The sequence below is a fragment of the Periplaneta americana genome, chromosome 3 (genome assembly GCF_040183065.1).
Source record: "Periplaneta americana isolate PAMFEO1 chromosome 3, P.americana_PAMFEO1_priV1, whole genome shotgun sequence".
Lineage (NCBI taxonomy): Eukaryota > Metazoa > Arthropoda > Insecta > Blattodea > Blattidae > Periplaneta > Periplaneta americana.
Window position 1 is genome coordinate 59,205,329 of NC_091119.1, and position 14,957 is coordinate 59,220,285.

Sequence of the window (14,957 nt, forward strand, 5' to 3'; positions counted from 1 at the left end):
AAATCCGCGGTGTTGACAATATGAATTCGGATCATGCTGCCACTATTGTCCAAGATGAAGATAGCAATGAGGAAATTGAATCTGCAGATGAGTGTCCCCACACCAAGCAAAGTCCTCGGAGCAGTAAACGTGCTTCGAAAATACATTTGTGTTGCTCCTAGTGATGTGTTAAGTGAAGTTATCTGTAGTTACTTGAACTGTATAGAAAATATCATTCATAATAGTAGTATAAACACAAGGCAAACAAAAAAAATATATATTTTTTTTAATTTGAAATGAGCTCTTTGCATTTTGCACTGCAACTAATGCACAATAAAGTTTGTTTCTTATGAAGTGGTGTCTAAATTTGAGTTTTCTCCATTTCATAAATCAGTTATAGTCTGTAGTACTGTCCTGTTTATTATGTTTGAAGGCCACAGTCCCTTGAGTGCATTAATGGGGTTATACTGTATATAAGGTATTTAAAAAAAATATTAGGGAAGTATGCAGTTTAATCTTGTTTTTCTTCAGTTGGATTTTGGCCTCTTCAACCGCACATCTCAAGTTATTCCTGTCCACTGTTGTCTTCTCATAATTCTTGGCAATTTGTGTATGTGTGCCACATTTGCTCATGTAACGTACCCTCCATATTTTGTGTAGCTTAAATTTTTAATAATCATCTTGGATATTGTGTCACTCATATTTTGTGCACCAATGTCAACGATGCAGTTCATTAATATAATCTCATTAATTATAGGCTCTTGAATAGATGGTGGTATATGCAATACATTCATTATGATTACAATAATTTAATTAATGTTAAATCAAGATTATGAAAACGTTTTGACACAAAATTGGAATAAATACTGACACAACTTACTGTATTCTCAGAAATACTAGTAGTATAAAACCTAGATCAAGCTCTCTGCTATAAAAAAAAAAAAATAAATAAATAAAAAAAACACGTATTTCACTCACCCCAATTTTCATTGGCCAAAAAGAAAAAGTGTGCAGATCATGTCAGCAAATACGGTATATTATATACGGAGTGTCCCAAATTGATGTATACACTCTTTGAAATACTATTTCACAGCAAAGAAATGAGATAGAAATACGATTTTTGCGATTTAAGGTTCAGAAGGCGGTGGAAAGCATGGAAACATGTTCATCTGTTTATAAACAAATATGGCGGTGCAATTATCGTTCGATGAACGTAAATGGATACTGAAATATTATTGGAAAGTGGAGAATGTTGTTGAGGTTCAATGACATTGGAGAGTTGAATTTGGAGTCGACAGAACGGTGCAAGCTGTGTTGAAAGGGCAGTGTGGAAGGATGAGTAGTTTCACCGATAACGAGAATCGATTCAGTCATGCAGCTTTTGCACAGTCCCCAAAGAAGTCAGTGAGGCAATGTTCTCGTGAGATTGGTATCAGCAAATTCAGTTTTCATCGAATTTTGCAAGCTTAAAAATGGAAGCCTTTCAGTCTGAGACTTATCCAGTGCACTAAATGAGGGCGACCCAGATAGACGACTGGAATTTTGAGTGGTTCTTGAACATGTGTGATGAAAGGGAAGATTTTCAAGACTTAATTGTTTGGTCAGATAAAGCCACATTTAAACTTAATGTCACAATCGGCACAATTGTGTGTTCTGAGCTAACGAAAACCCACACATCTTTCAAGAAAAGGCCGTCAATCTTCCAGGAGTAACAGTATGGTATGGTCTGTCTTCCAGAGGAATAATTGGGCCGTACTTCTTCGAAGGGACTGTCATGGGTGAGAAATACCTGCAAATGTTGAAAACCACGATTACATGTCTTCCAGTGACCTCTTTGAGAATGAAAATGGGTTTTACTTTCAACAAGACATGGCAAGGAATTTCAGTCAGTGTAAAGAATTTTCTCGATCGCACATTCAATCAGAGATGGATAGGACGAAGAGGAAGTGCTGTGGAGTTCCCACCTCGATCTCCGGATTTAACCCCTCCAGACTTCTACCTATAGGGAGCTCTAAAGGACACAGTGTAATCCACAAAACCACAAACACTGGAGGAACTGAGAGTTTAGATTGAACATGCCTGTAATGATATTCCATTAGCAACAAGCCAGTTGGTATGTTGCTCTGTTGCACGTCGTCGTTGGGAGTGTACTGTGGCGGAAGGAGGCCATTTTGAACATGTAAGGACTTAAGGAATACAAAACCGAAAAAATCGTATTTTTGTCTTATCTCGTTGCTGAGAAATAGTTTTTCAAAATGTGTATATATCAATTTGGGAGACACTGTATTATCTTCCCATGTCACATTGTTTCATAACTCTTTACTTATGAAGTGTCTTATGACAAGTTTTATGGTGAGTCACTTTTCACCAATCTTTACATTATATCCTCATTCTGCACAAGAAGACTCTGCATATCAGCGTAACTCAAATCCTTCTGTGCCTCAACTGCCGGTTGATCTTATATTCACACTGGAAAATGAGGCATACATGACACGTGGAGCAATGACAAATGACGTAATATAACAGTTATTTTAAACTAACAATCTAAGATATATCAAATGCATGTGGGATTGTTACAAGAATACACTTTGTGTCAAAAAGAATGGGCCAACAACAAAAATACACAATACTGCGCATGCTCATCTCATCAAAATCGTAGTTCCCCAGCTAACACTTCAAACTATTTAAATTTGCTATACTTTATTTAAAAGTCTGAAATACATTATAAAATCGAATGGATACATTAGGGCCTCTAAAGAGTGAAATAATAATAAAATTTATAAGTTCAAAATCAATCTAAGCGAATATGAACAGGAAAACCACACATTATGTTAGTCTGGTACTAACAGTCTCAGTAGTGTAAATTGTTACAGCACAGGTCTGCAAAACAAGTGAATAGTACTAATTCAAGGTTAGAGTCTCAGACAGTTTTCATTTTTTAATTACAAATTTCTCGTCATACATCTTGCAAAGCTAGAGACTTTGTCACATCTCTTACAATATATGCCTAAACTTCAGTACTGTATATAACAGACCCCCTCTCCTCCTCTCTGAAGCAATACTCTTGTCTGCTTGAAGGTGGCAGACGGGTAACTTCATCAACAAATCATTGTCCTGGTTCACTTAGAGTATTCTGCATCAAGATCAGCCTGAGTGATTGGAATCCCTTTGTCAACTGCGAAGAAGAGGTGGGCTAATTTCTCGAGAATGGTGAAGTTGCAAATTGTCCAATTCCTGGTTGGCCCTATGCCTCTACAAAGGAAGACAATGCCATGTTATTTAGAGAAGTTGAGAACCTCTCCTTTAGAGCTGCCTCTGAACTCAAGATGACGTCCAACTTTTCTGATTCCACATAAACTGTGAGAAAACATTTTTGAGAGCGTGGCATAAAGTGTCATGAAGCTGTGAGGAAGAAATATTTGAAGATACAGCATACCGTAGACCACTTAGGATATGCTACTTTCCAACTGGACTTCTGAAGATATAATTGTCCCAGTAGCAACAATGGTCTTGCACGAGTTTATCATTTGGATGATCACCGGTACAATGATTACATTGTGAGACAACAGATTGAGTCACGTCAGCTTTGCATGTTGGGGTAGATGTCATATGATGGACCAGGCAGCCCTGTATGTAGGTGTGTTACACCAATGGTCTCGAAAAAATGTTGCAAATCTTAGACACCACAGAAACTTTGCAAACATTCGTATTAAGGATGATGAATGTTGTTAGGAACATGATTTACATAAAAAGTCTCCCTCTCTCTACCCAAAGTATCCCTCTTACAAATAAAAATTCCTGCGACCATTGCTACTCCTTTTTTACGCATATGAAAATTAATTTTCAGCTGGGCCCATGTGGCTGTGCTTAAATATGGCCTGAGGGCAGGACTTCTAGAATAACCCTTATGCCACTCACACTCACCTCGTAAGGTTGGCTACAGTGTATAGGACTATTTTCAATTAACAAACATCACAGCAATGCCTTCAAGTGCAGTTTGTTTACACATGTGAACCATGCAGTAGAACTTTCCATTTCTTTGACCAAGAGTTGACCCATTCTTTTTGTCACAAAGTGTACATTATCTAGTACATTATCCACATCAGGTAATGGACTGTTTGTGAAGGGTTTCATCTTGTGGTGTGTGAGACCTGAATTACTGGCTCCTGGCTCAGCCATTAAAGCCTATACTGTTGTTGTGTGTGTATATATATATTCCAGCAGAATTAATACAAGAGGGTGGAAGCGCATTATCTAAGGAAATTTATAAGCTTGTACTTGCTATTTGGGAAAAGGAAATTGTACCAGAACAATGGAAGGAGTCCATTATCGTACCTATTTTTAAGAAGGGGGACAAGACTAACTGTAGTAACTTTCGAGGAATATCACTTTTGTTGACGTCGTACAAAATTTTGTCCAATATTCTTTTGAGAAGATTAACTCCATATGTAGATGAAATTATTGGGGATCATCAATGTGGTTTTAGGCGTAATAGATCAACTATTGACCAGATATTTTGTATTCGACAGGTAATGGAAAAAAAATGGGAGTATAAGGGTACAGTGCATCAGTTATTCATAGATTTCAAAAAGGCATATGACTCGGTTAAGAGAGAAATTTTATATGATATTCTTATTGAATTTGGTATTCCCAAGAAACTAGTTCGATTAATTAAATTGTGTCTCAGTGAAACGTACAGCAGAGTTCGTATAGGTCAGTTTCTGTCAGATGCGTTTCCAATTCACTGTGGGCTAAAGCAAGGAGATGCATTATCACTTTTACTTTTTAACTTTGCTCTAGAGTATGCCATTAGGAAAGTCCAGGATAACAGAGGGGTGTTGGAATTGAACGGGCTACATCAGCTGCTTGTCTATGCAGATTACGTGAATATGTTAGGAGAAAATCCACAAACAATTAGGGAAAACATGAGAATTTTACTGGAAGCAAGTAAAGAGATAGGTTTGGAAGTAAATCCCGAAAAGACAAAGTATATTATTATGTCTCGTGACGAGAACATTGTATGAAATGGAAACACAAAAATTGGAAATATATCTTTTGAAGAGGTGGAGAAGTTCAGATATCTGGGAGCAACAGTAACAAATATAAATGATACTCGGGAGGAAATTAAACACAGAATAAATATGGAAAATTATTATTCGGTTGAGAAGCTTTTATCAGCCAGTCTGCTGTCGAAAAATCTGAAAGTTAGAATTTATAAAACAGTTACCGGTATATTACCGGTTGTTCTTTATGGTTGTAAAACTTGGACTCTCACTTTGAGAGAGGAACAGAGATTAAGAGTGTTTAAGAATAAGGTGCTTAGGAAAATATTTTGGGTTAAGAGGGATGAAGTTACAGGAGAATGGAGAAAGTTACACAACACAGAACTGCACGGATTGTATTCTTCACCTGACATAATTAGGAACATTAAATCCAGACGTTTGAGATGGGCAGGGCATGTAGCACGTATGGGCAAATCCAGAAATGCATATAGAGTGTTAGTTTGGGAGGCCGGAGGGAAAAAGACCTTTAGGGAGGCCGAGACGTAGATGGGAAGATAATATTAAAATGGATTTGAGGGAGGTGGGATATGATGATAGAGAATGGATTAATTTTGCTCAGGATAGGGACCAATGGGGGCTTATGTGAGAGCAGCAATGAACCTCCGGGTTCCTTAAAAACCAGTAAGTAAGTATTAACGAGCTCATCTAGGGTTCATTTTAAAGCTCTTTTAATGTGCTTTAATTTGATATGTAACGGAAAGACTGGGGGGGGGGGGGGGGGTAAATTTGACACCTTTTAAAAATTTTCATTTTCGAACATTTTCAAAACGTCATTTTTATTTTCTTTTTCTGCTGTGTATGTATGTGCACGTGCATGTGAATTCTTGAGTAGTACAGTTGGGACGGTCGTTCTGTGCCGGTGTGCTTGGTTACTTGAGCAACAGAGCGAGTTTATAGAAACACGTGACTTACCGCCTCGGCTGGGATCTGCAGCGTGTAGTGACATCATCATGCGCAGTTGGTTCCAGGATGTGCGATGAACGGCGCATTCCACTCACAGTTGTCCAGTGTCACTTATCACATCACACGTGTTATCATAATAAATACAAACTGATTATAAACATAAAATGATATCCATGGTTCAATTATATAGCAATGAAGAGAAACAGACGCAATCATTATATCTATTCATCAGACAAACTTTCGATACCAGATATATCACCACCATTGTCGTCGTGATCATCATCTTCATCGTCGTCGCTTTCACTACTGCTGTCTCCGCCCGTAATTGTGAAGCTTTCAATTACATTTTCCATAATTCCTTCCTGTTCAATATATTCATCTTCGATTTTTTCAACATGTTCACATACTTTTTCCCATTTTTCTACACTGATGTCATCAACCCGTTGTTGGCACAATTTCATCACTTGCTCTAATTTAAAAGTTGTGTTTTGACCGGCTACCCACTGCTTGATATCTGCCCAAATCAATTCCAATGGATTTAGCTCAGGTGAATACGGCGGCAATCTGAGTACACAGTGTTCATTCATAGCTAAGAGATTGTCAATCACGTAAATTTTATGAAGTGGCTTATGTGCTTTAATGAGCCCGTAAAGCTCCACTTTCAGCATATTTTCCTGAAACTGCACATTGTTTCTTCTAAGCCAGTCCTGCATATCACTTTTCTTTGAATTACTTGAGGGAGCTTTATGCAACTGCACATTATGGTAAGGTGCGTTATCTATTATAAAAACAGATCTAGGGGGCAAATTCGGAATCAACTTTTCCGTTATCCACTTCTGGTAATTGTTGGCATTCATTTCATGATGGTAGTCTCCAGTTTTCCTATTCGATTTAAACATCAGAAATGCACCAGGTACAAAACCCGCTCGATCCCCTGCATGAACAATAATAAGCCTAGGTCCTTTCGAAATAGGCGCCAGTAAACCTGAGGTTTTGTCATCACTCCAATTTTTTGGTCTTGTATGGGTGCTATGAATATACGTTTCATCCTCGTATATTAGAGGCCTACCTTCTTCTCTGTTTTTCTTTATTGCGCGTAAATATGATACGCGCTGTTCTCGAATATCATGCCTTTCCTGTAATACCGCTTTATTATTTCTTGTCTTCTTCCATTTAAACCCCATATCACGTAAAATGATCTTTAAACTTGTACTACCTCCCTTAAAGTTTATGGCATCTTTTAGTTTAGGTAGCAGTTTACTGACAGTGGGCACTGTTTTGTCATTTATATAAAAATTATAAATTGTCTGTCGTATAACTCTTTTATCAAAATCATCAACATCTGTGATGCGTTTCGGTACACGATGAACTTTACCGGGCGTTCCAAAAGAGGTCCCTTCTTCCTCACACTGTTTCCCTTCTTTAATTATCTTTCTTATTGTTCTTTCGGGCACTTTAGTTGCTGCACTCACTCGTTCTTGCACCTTTTTCAGCCGTATTAAAAAGTCTCCAGAAGCTGCTTCACTCTTCATGAAAGAATGTATATTGTTCACAACTTCCCGAGTTTGGCTATGCAGTGTTTTTGCGCCAAGTTTAGACTGAATAGGAGGCATTTTAGTCTACACAAACACACACAAATGCAATTTGCCACGATAATAAATAAACAATACGAATATGAACTAACTAAACTAACAAAAAGCAATTATCACGCACGTGGCAGGACGATGTTACACAGCCAAGGCTTTCTGCGATACTAGTCACTTGCCATATTCTGCGCATGCGCGAGAGTGTAGGCTCACTGGCTAGCTACCACATGATTCTCACCGGCACAGAACGAACGTCCCAACTGTACTAACATTTCATCATAATTAAAAACAGAGTTTTACTTCTTGCAGTGTGGCTGCATTTTGAATTTCTAAATACTAATAAGCAAATAGTAATAACATTTTTAAGCTTTATTTTTATTTTATTTTTTTCCTCATTTCTATTAATTAAAGACAATTACATTTAGAGACATTAAACCTTGATTTAGATTCCTAAAAATGTTGAAAGTACAAATCACTCACCATAAGAAGGTTTCACTTAAATTGTCATTAATACTGGAAACTTACACTGCTAGTTTACTCTTAATGATAAAAGTTGTGCAGACCTTTTAGTGTCACTTTTATTCAGAGTGTAAACATTTCCAGTTGGAGTGACAGGTATTACTTTTGGGATGTCCTATATCTCGGGAATGCCTGGGAATGTGAAAGAGGAAGATGGTCCTCTGGGGTGTAGGAAACTGACTTTGAGTTTAGCTTCATTCTCATGTGTAGCAACAATGCATGTCAGCTACCATGCACCATTATACTGGCTGTTAACATAACCCAAAGAAACAGGAGCTGTAGAAGATTTAAAAAGTGCATGTTGAACTATATGTGTTTCTTCTTTGTAGCAACTTTAGTAAAACTTGTATGCGACCTTACAGTTGGAACTTTGAACAAAGCCATGAAATTTGTGTGTCCCAGTTATTTGTCTTCCATCTTGAATCTTGAAAACATAAGGTTAATTCTCTTTTGCTGATCAGGTAGTCATCAGTAGTTCTATAAGATTCAAAACGGACACCCCTAATTGAAGTTTTGAAACTCTTAATGAAGAGCTCTCTCGGAGTCAAATCTGATCATTGTAAGGACGGAAACTTCTTTTAGTAGCAGATTCAAAAAGTTTTTGTAGTTTTCATGTTATGCAGACTGCCATTTTAGAAGTAGTATGGTTTTTTAAGAGTTTAAATTAGTGTGGTAGGGAGTGTGATGAGTTTCTTTTGAATTCTATAAACAACTATATATAGTCTTATGCTTCAGGGAGTGAGAAATGTAAACCACATTGAAGTGCTTCAGTTAACTGTCTCTTTTATAGTATGCAGCACTCAGGTGGATTGTGCTTTCGAGCTTGTCCAATGATATGAATGTATTATCTTGCAAGACATATTTTCTGCAAAGTTACATGTTATAAGAGTATCTTCTTCACTTAATTTGTTTTTTAAAAATTGTAAGATTCCTGTTCCTGTGACAAAATCACGAGTTTCCAATTTTTATCAGTCCCTCACAGAATTTATTTACCGTTCAGTACTTACGTACTTTTTCATAACGTATTAAATCGTGTGGGGGTCAGCTGTCACCCGAGTTATATTCTTACTGTAGAGAATGAATTTGAACATTCTTTTCAATATGAATGGTTACATAAATGTGTTACTATGGAGCATACACAGTTTATTTGTAAATAAACATAAAAATAGTTTTGAAACAGAATTAGTTTATTTATAATTAACAGATAAATATTTATGTTCCTCTGATTGAGGTTCTGGCTGATATGTACATCTATTATCAGGCAGTACATCTCACTTGACGATATGTGTCAGAGAAAGAACAATTGAAGGGTTCAGACCCATAGTGGGCCAAGCCCCATTTATTAAAAATGGAGAAAGCAAGGGTTAAAGTTAAGTGAATGCCATAGTTTAATGAAGATTGACATATCATTTAGTTTTAATGTGTATAATTTATATTACTTGCTATATGTTTCCATTGAATTATGGTAATAACTTCATTTTAACAACTTTTTTTTTTTTTTTTTTTTTTTTTTTTTTTTTTTTTGCGGTTTTAGTAAATGGCACTTGGCCCACTATGGTTCTGAAGCCTTCAATTGTTTGTATGCATCTGAAGTCTGATTAGTGTAATATGTAGCTAGTTGGTGATGTATGCAGTGGAGGGGGAAAGGGACTGGTCACCCTACCCCATTATCTCCTGGCCTAGTTGCCTCTATAAGTGGTGCCTTCTTGTTATCACTTGTGAGGTTCAGATCTGTCTTCGTACAGTTGACTAAACAACAACTATAATTATTTATGTGTAAATTTTAAATACTTTCTACATTTACCTACAAAATTAACACTGGAAACACGTTTATAATCCTTGCTTTGTTGTGAAAATATTTCTATACAATAATACCAGAATAGCTTGTGTCCTATTGTTCTTGGATTATCTTTCAAAAGTTTTTATTCCTGAATGCTTTCTTCTGACATGTCTTTACAATACTTAGTTATTTACAAGCAATTTACACAGATATCCCTCAAATGGTTAGCACATGTCTGTTTTTAACATTTCACACACCATTTCTAGTAGTTTTGTCTCGAGACCTACTAAATTGATAACGGCCCCTGGATCAATTCCTTTGTTCTGGGGCTGCTTAGCTGATTCTTGAATTTCTAGTAATACTTGAGAATGCCTTCTAATCTCTGAAGGAATTTGATGAAACTTAGATCCTTGAGTATTTTCCTCCAATTAGTAAGTAGCCTATATAACTCACAAAACTGAAATGAATACTTACCGAAAAAATGTAAAAAAGTCGCATTGTTGACAATAGTCACCCAGAAGAATAAAATCTTAGCTACACAAGTTATACGAGCCACTTCAAGACTAAAACTAAAGAATGTTATTATGTGAACCTTGTTTTGAAGGTTCCTAAAGCCTCACTGTTGTACACCCTTTCTAGGAAATACAACAATCAAAAGAAACACGCAGGTTGACAGTGTCCCCCACGCGAATACTGAAGAGTTTATTATTGTTTCCGTTTTGCAGCGATCTACAATAACTCGTTGATTATAAGTAATTTAGTCAACAAAATTTTCTTCGAACCTCTGCATCAGTTTTTCTTTCAGTCCATGTACCCCAAAACATTCATTGTATTCATTTGAATGACATTCAGAGAAGTCACATGTTAATTTAGTCTGACACATTTTGTCATCCTCCAACACAGTGTTTTCGAAATAATCACCACCCATCATTAATTTGATGTTTTGATAAATACAACAAATATAAACAGTGTGTGTCCCACTTTTTTCTACTAAGCTGCAATGTTGTTTTGGTTGTAATTCACGGAATTTTGAAAATCCAATCTTTATGTTTGAGTACTGATTTTTAAAAAACTAATATATTTCTTGCAAATTCGCCAGAACAAGTCTTTTCTTAACGTTTACATGGGTTTGTCCTTTTACAGAAATAACATTCCCCCCCTCCCCCTGCTCCCAGCTTTATTCTACTTAATTCATCATTATTGTCAAAGATTTTTACTAATGGTGCAGTATCATTGTCAAGTGTTTTCCCAGGTTTAGGGTCAGAGGACGACAAAATTCCTTTTCATGTCATGAATTTTTTTTTTTAACTATCCTTGTCGTGTGACATCAAATTCTTCTTGAATTTTTTGCTACAGACCAACTCTTAGGCAATACTGAGAGAATGGTTATTTTCTTACTCCGAGAAGGAAGATTATTTTTTTTTTTTTCAGTGTCAACTATCCTCTGAGGTTCTGGATGATATGTACAGCTATTATAAGGTGATATGTGTCAGAGGATGAACAATTGTTTATATGCATCTGAAGTCTGACTAGTGTATATGTAGCTAGTCAGTGATGTATGCAATGAATGGGGAAAGGAACTGGCCACCCTACCCCATTATCTCCTGGTCTAGTTGCCTCATAAGTGTTGCCTTCTTGATGTCACTTGTGAGGTTCAGATCTGTCTTTGGACAGTTGACTGAAGAACAATGTCAATGTTTTGTCTTCATATTTTGAAATTCCTCAAGCTTTTCATATGTTGATTCTAGTGAAAATACTAATTTTGATTCTAAACATTCTGTGTCTTCATTTTCAACGTGGTATATCTTGCAGTATAATTAATTTTTTTTCTTCTTTATTGGTAACTCGCCTAAAAATATAACTAGTTTAAAAACTCTAATGCTGCTGTTCAGGATGAATAAACTCAACTTCTGTAGCTGAGGGACATCATCTTTATCCTGTACCCACAGATTTTGTTTGGTTTTGAATTCATTGAGTCTTTTCCTCTATCTATCGCATATTTTCATTCCTTCTATGATCCATGTATCTTAATGTTGTCTATCATGATATCTTCTTCTTCCTCGAACTTTGACTTTCTATTAGGGAACTGTCAACTCACAAAATTTAAAATTCTGTATTTTTAATGTGCTCCATAGACTCGACACATACGCCAAATGAAATAAAAATCTGAGATGTCAAGAGTCAAAAACAATTATTTATTGGTTGATTTGACATGAAATGACCCATTTGTTTTGTGCATAAGTGAATTTTTTTCTACATTTGTAAGGTGTTGAATTTTTCTAAAACATTCTCATATCTGTATTTGCTTATAAATTGTTATGCTTTCCAAAAACCTCGTTTCTTCAAAGAAAAATTATATATGTAAATGTGACTTGTAATGAGAATCCAACCGCATGTTTTTCTGTGAATATTTTGCTATGAATTTTTATTATTATTATATATTTTTTGTAGAGAGTGGTTCCTAAAGTCCTCCATTTGTGTGAGGTGTCCTTCCCATTACATAATTTGAGTTCGATATACTTAACAAAAGCATTTATCAAAATTTACACATTTCATGGAAGATATCACCATCATAAATAGATCACAGATTACATCTTGATTTGTATGTGGAATTAATTTTATTTTTATGTAAGTATTCCAGATATTTACAACATTATGTTTCGTTTGTAGTTTGATGACGTGCAGATGACTGAGATCATCTCCAACAATATTGCGCTGGCTCGATATGATAAGCCTACTCCAGTGCAGAAGTATGCTATTCCAATTATCATGGCTCGCCGTGACTTAATGGCTTGTGCTCAGACTGGCTCTGGCAAGACTGCTGCGTTTTTAGTCCCCATTCTGAATCAGATGTATGAGGGAGGACCACAGCAAGCAAACATAAATGCCCGGGTAAGTTTTATATCATTGTTTATATCATGCATTATGTGCCCAGGAACGTTGTTCTTATAATTTTATTTTGTTTCAGTCATATGGTCGTCGCAAGCAATATCCTCTGGGTCTAGTATTGGCCCCTACTCGGGAATTGGCTACTCAAATTTATGATGAAGCACGCAAGTTTTCATACAGATCACGGTTGCGTCCCTGTGTTGTGTGAGTGATAATATCAACAGTTACTGATATCAGAAAACCTCAAACTTTCCCCTTCCTCACATATAATTCTTAAAATATTTTAAGTTGTAGATATGTGACTTGAAACCTGAAGTTTCACGTGGGGATTTTTGTACTGGCAAGAAAACTGTTAATGATTAATTTGTATAAAGATTGGTCACAGTGTGATAGGATTTTCGATGTACAAAAGGCTTAGTAAAAGTTGCCTTTAAGATCCACTGCTGTTTTACCTCTTTTCATTTTTCCTTTTGCTTATTGTATTCCATAGATCTCACATTAGCATTGAAGCTTTGAAGGTGCATTGACAGGGTTCAATTTTTCTTTCAACTTTTACACATTCAAGTAATGCATGCAATAGTGCTTGAAATGCATTCAATTGACCACCTTTTTGGACTAAAAATGATACGCATGCAGAAATTAAAAGCTACCCATCACCGATATTTTGTGCATTTTTTGTTCAACATTTCCATGTACCAAGCAGTTTATTGTTGTAAGTGGCCATGAGCAAACTGAAAATTGTTTTGTTTCTTGAACACTTCTAGAATTAAAGTAAAAGTATAAATATAGGCCCTACCATGAAAAAATTACAGATACTGATTCAAAATATCATAGTACTGTTAAATAATAATTAGGCCTACATGGAAAAAAATTCATATATCCTAGGTCTAAATGCCAACCAGTATGTATTAAACGCAATGTGCATGATACAAAAACAACCAAAAAGTTTTATATAAATATAGACCCTACTATGAAAGAATTACAGACATTCGTTAAGGATATTATAATGATAATTTGAGGTAGATCTAGGTCTATTTGTTCAATTTTGCGTATTAGAAACAAACGTCATTAAATATCATATTTTTAATTCATTACAATGCGGTTATTAATATGCATCCAGTGTACACACACATGAAATACTATTGTGATTTCTCTCATGCTCAGTGCTTTTCTTCTGGAGAAAAAGTGGTGAATCTCTGTGTAGAATATATTACAGCGGAAGGGAGATGATTACTCTTCAGTACATGGATATTTTGTCATTTTTAACATCCTTTTCATCCAATTTTAAAACTTTCAAAATGTACGCGGAATTCAAAGAAACTTTCTGATTACTAATTACATTTACATTTCATTTCTGTACTTCGACTTTTGAGAGTTCATGCAAGTCTTTAGTAATCTGAACTCTATTTTGTCTAATTTTATGTAATATATATTGAGAAGCCCTCATCCATGTTTCAGACGAATTAAGCTAATAGCCATGGTTATGTAGAATAGTTTTGCTTCGTTCCTTTCTAAACCACTTTTCTAACAAACATTACAACCAGATTAATTTTAAAATTTGTTTTAATATCCAGTTCTAAATCAAATTTTACATAAAAAAAATTGGTATCTCACAAACCTCATTCCTTTAGGTGTCTTGAAGTAAAGCGGGATAATTTCCACACAGGTACGGAGGTGCCAATATTGGTGATCAAATGAGAGAACTGGACCGCGGCTGCCACTTGCTTGTGGCCACTCCAGGCCGCCTTGTTGATATGCTGGAGCGAGGCAAAATAGGACTAGAGAATTGCAGGTAATATTTCAATTTATAAAGTTGTTTATTGAGGTATAAACAAAACACGTATATTCAAATCTGGATCTGTGATGGAATACAGACATTTGAAACCTGAACTTCCGTGTGGAAATTTTTAAACTGAGATCCATTTACTTAAGTTATGTATTTTCATATAAGAATATTAATATTCTGCAGTCATTCTGCATGAAAACACTTTATATAACTGGTATTAAAATTTAACACTGAAATGTTATATATAAAAGTCAATGTAGCTGCTATGTATGTATGTACTCTATACAAATCTACAGGCTTTGACCGATATTTGCCAAAGTTTGCATGTTTAACCTTCATAACCAGGAGAAGAACATAGGCTACATTAAAATTGAAGAGATGGACGGTAAATTATTGAAAACAATAAAAATTAGAAAGAAATACGGCATGTATGGTATTAAAATGGCCTATTC

General features: G+C 35.7%; 1 protein-coding gene across 3 annotated transcripts in view; it reads left to right on the forward strand.

The window, feature by feature from the left end:
- The window catches only part of bel (ATP-dependent RNA helicase bel), a 79,847-nt gene that overhangs the window by 40,042 nt on the left and 24,848 nt on the right, over positions 1 to 14,957 (forward strand). For all 3 annotated transcript variants that reach the window (XM_069820564.1, XM_069820565.1, XM_069820566.1), the window contains 3 exons: positions 12,501 to 12,722; positions 12,799 to 12,923; positions 14,386 to 14,511. In XM_069820564.1, the coding sequence (XP_069676665.1) occupies positions 12,501 to 12,722; positions 12,799 to 12,923; positions 14,386 to 14,511 (473 nt within the window). The remainder of the gene's footprint in view (positions 1 to 12,500; positions 12,723 to 12,798; positions 12,924 to 14,385; positions 14,512 to 14,957) is intronic.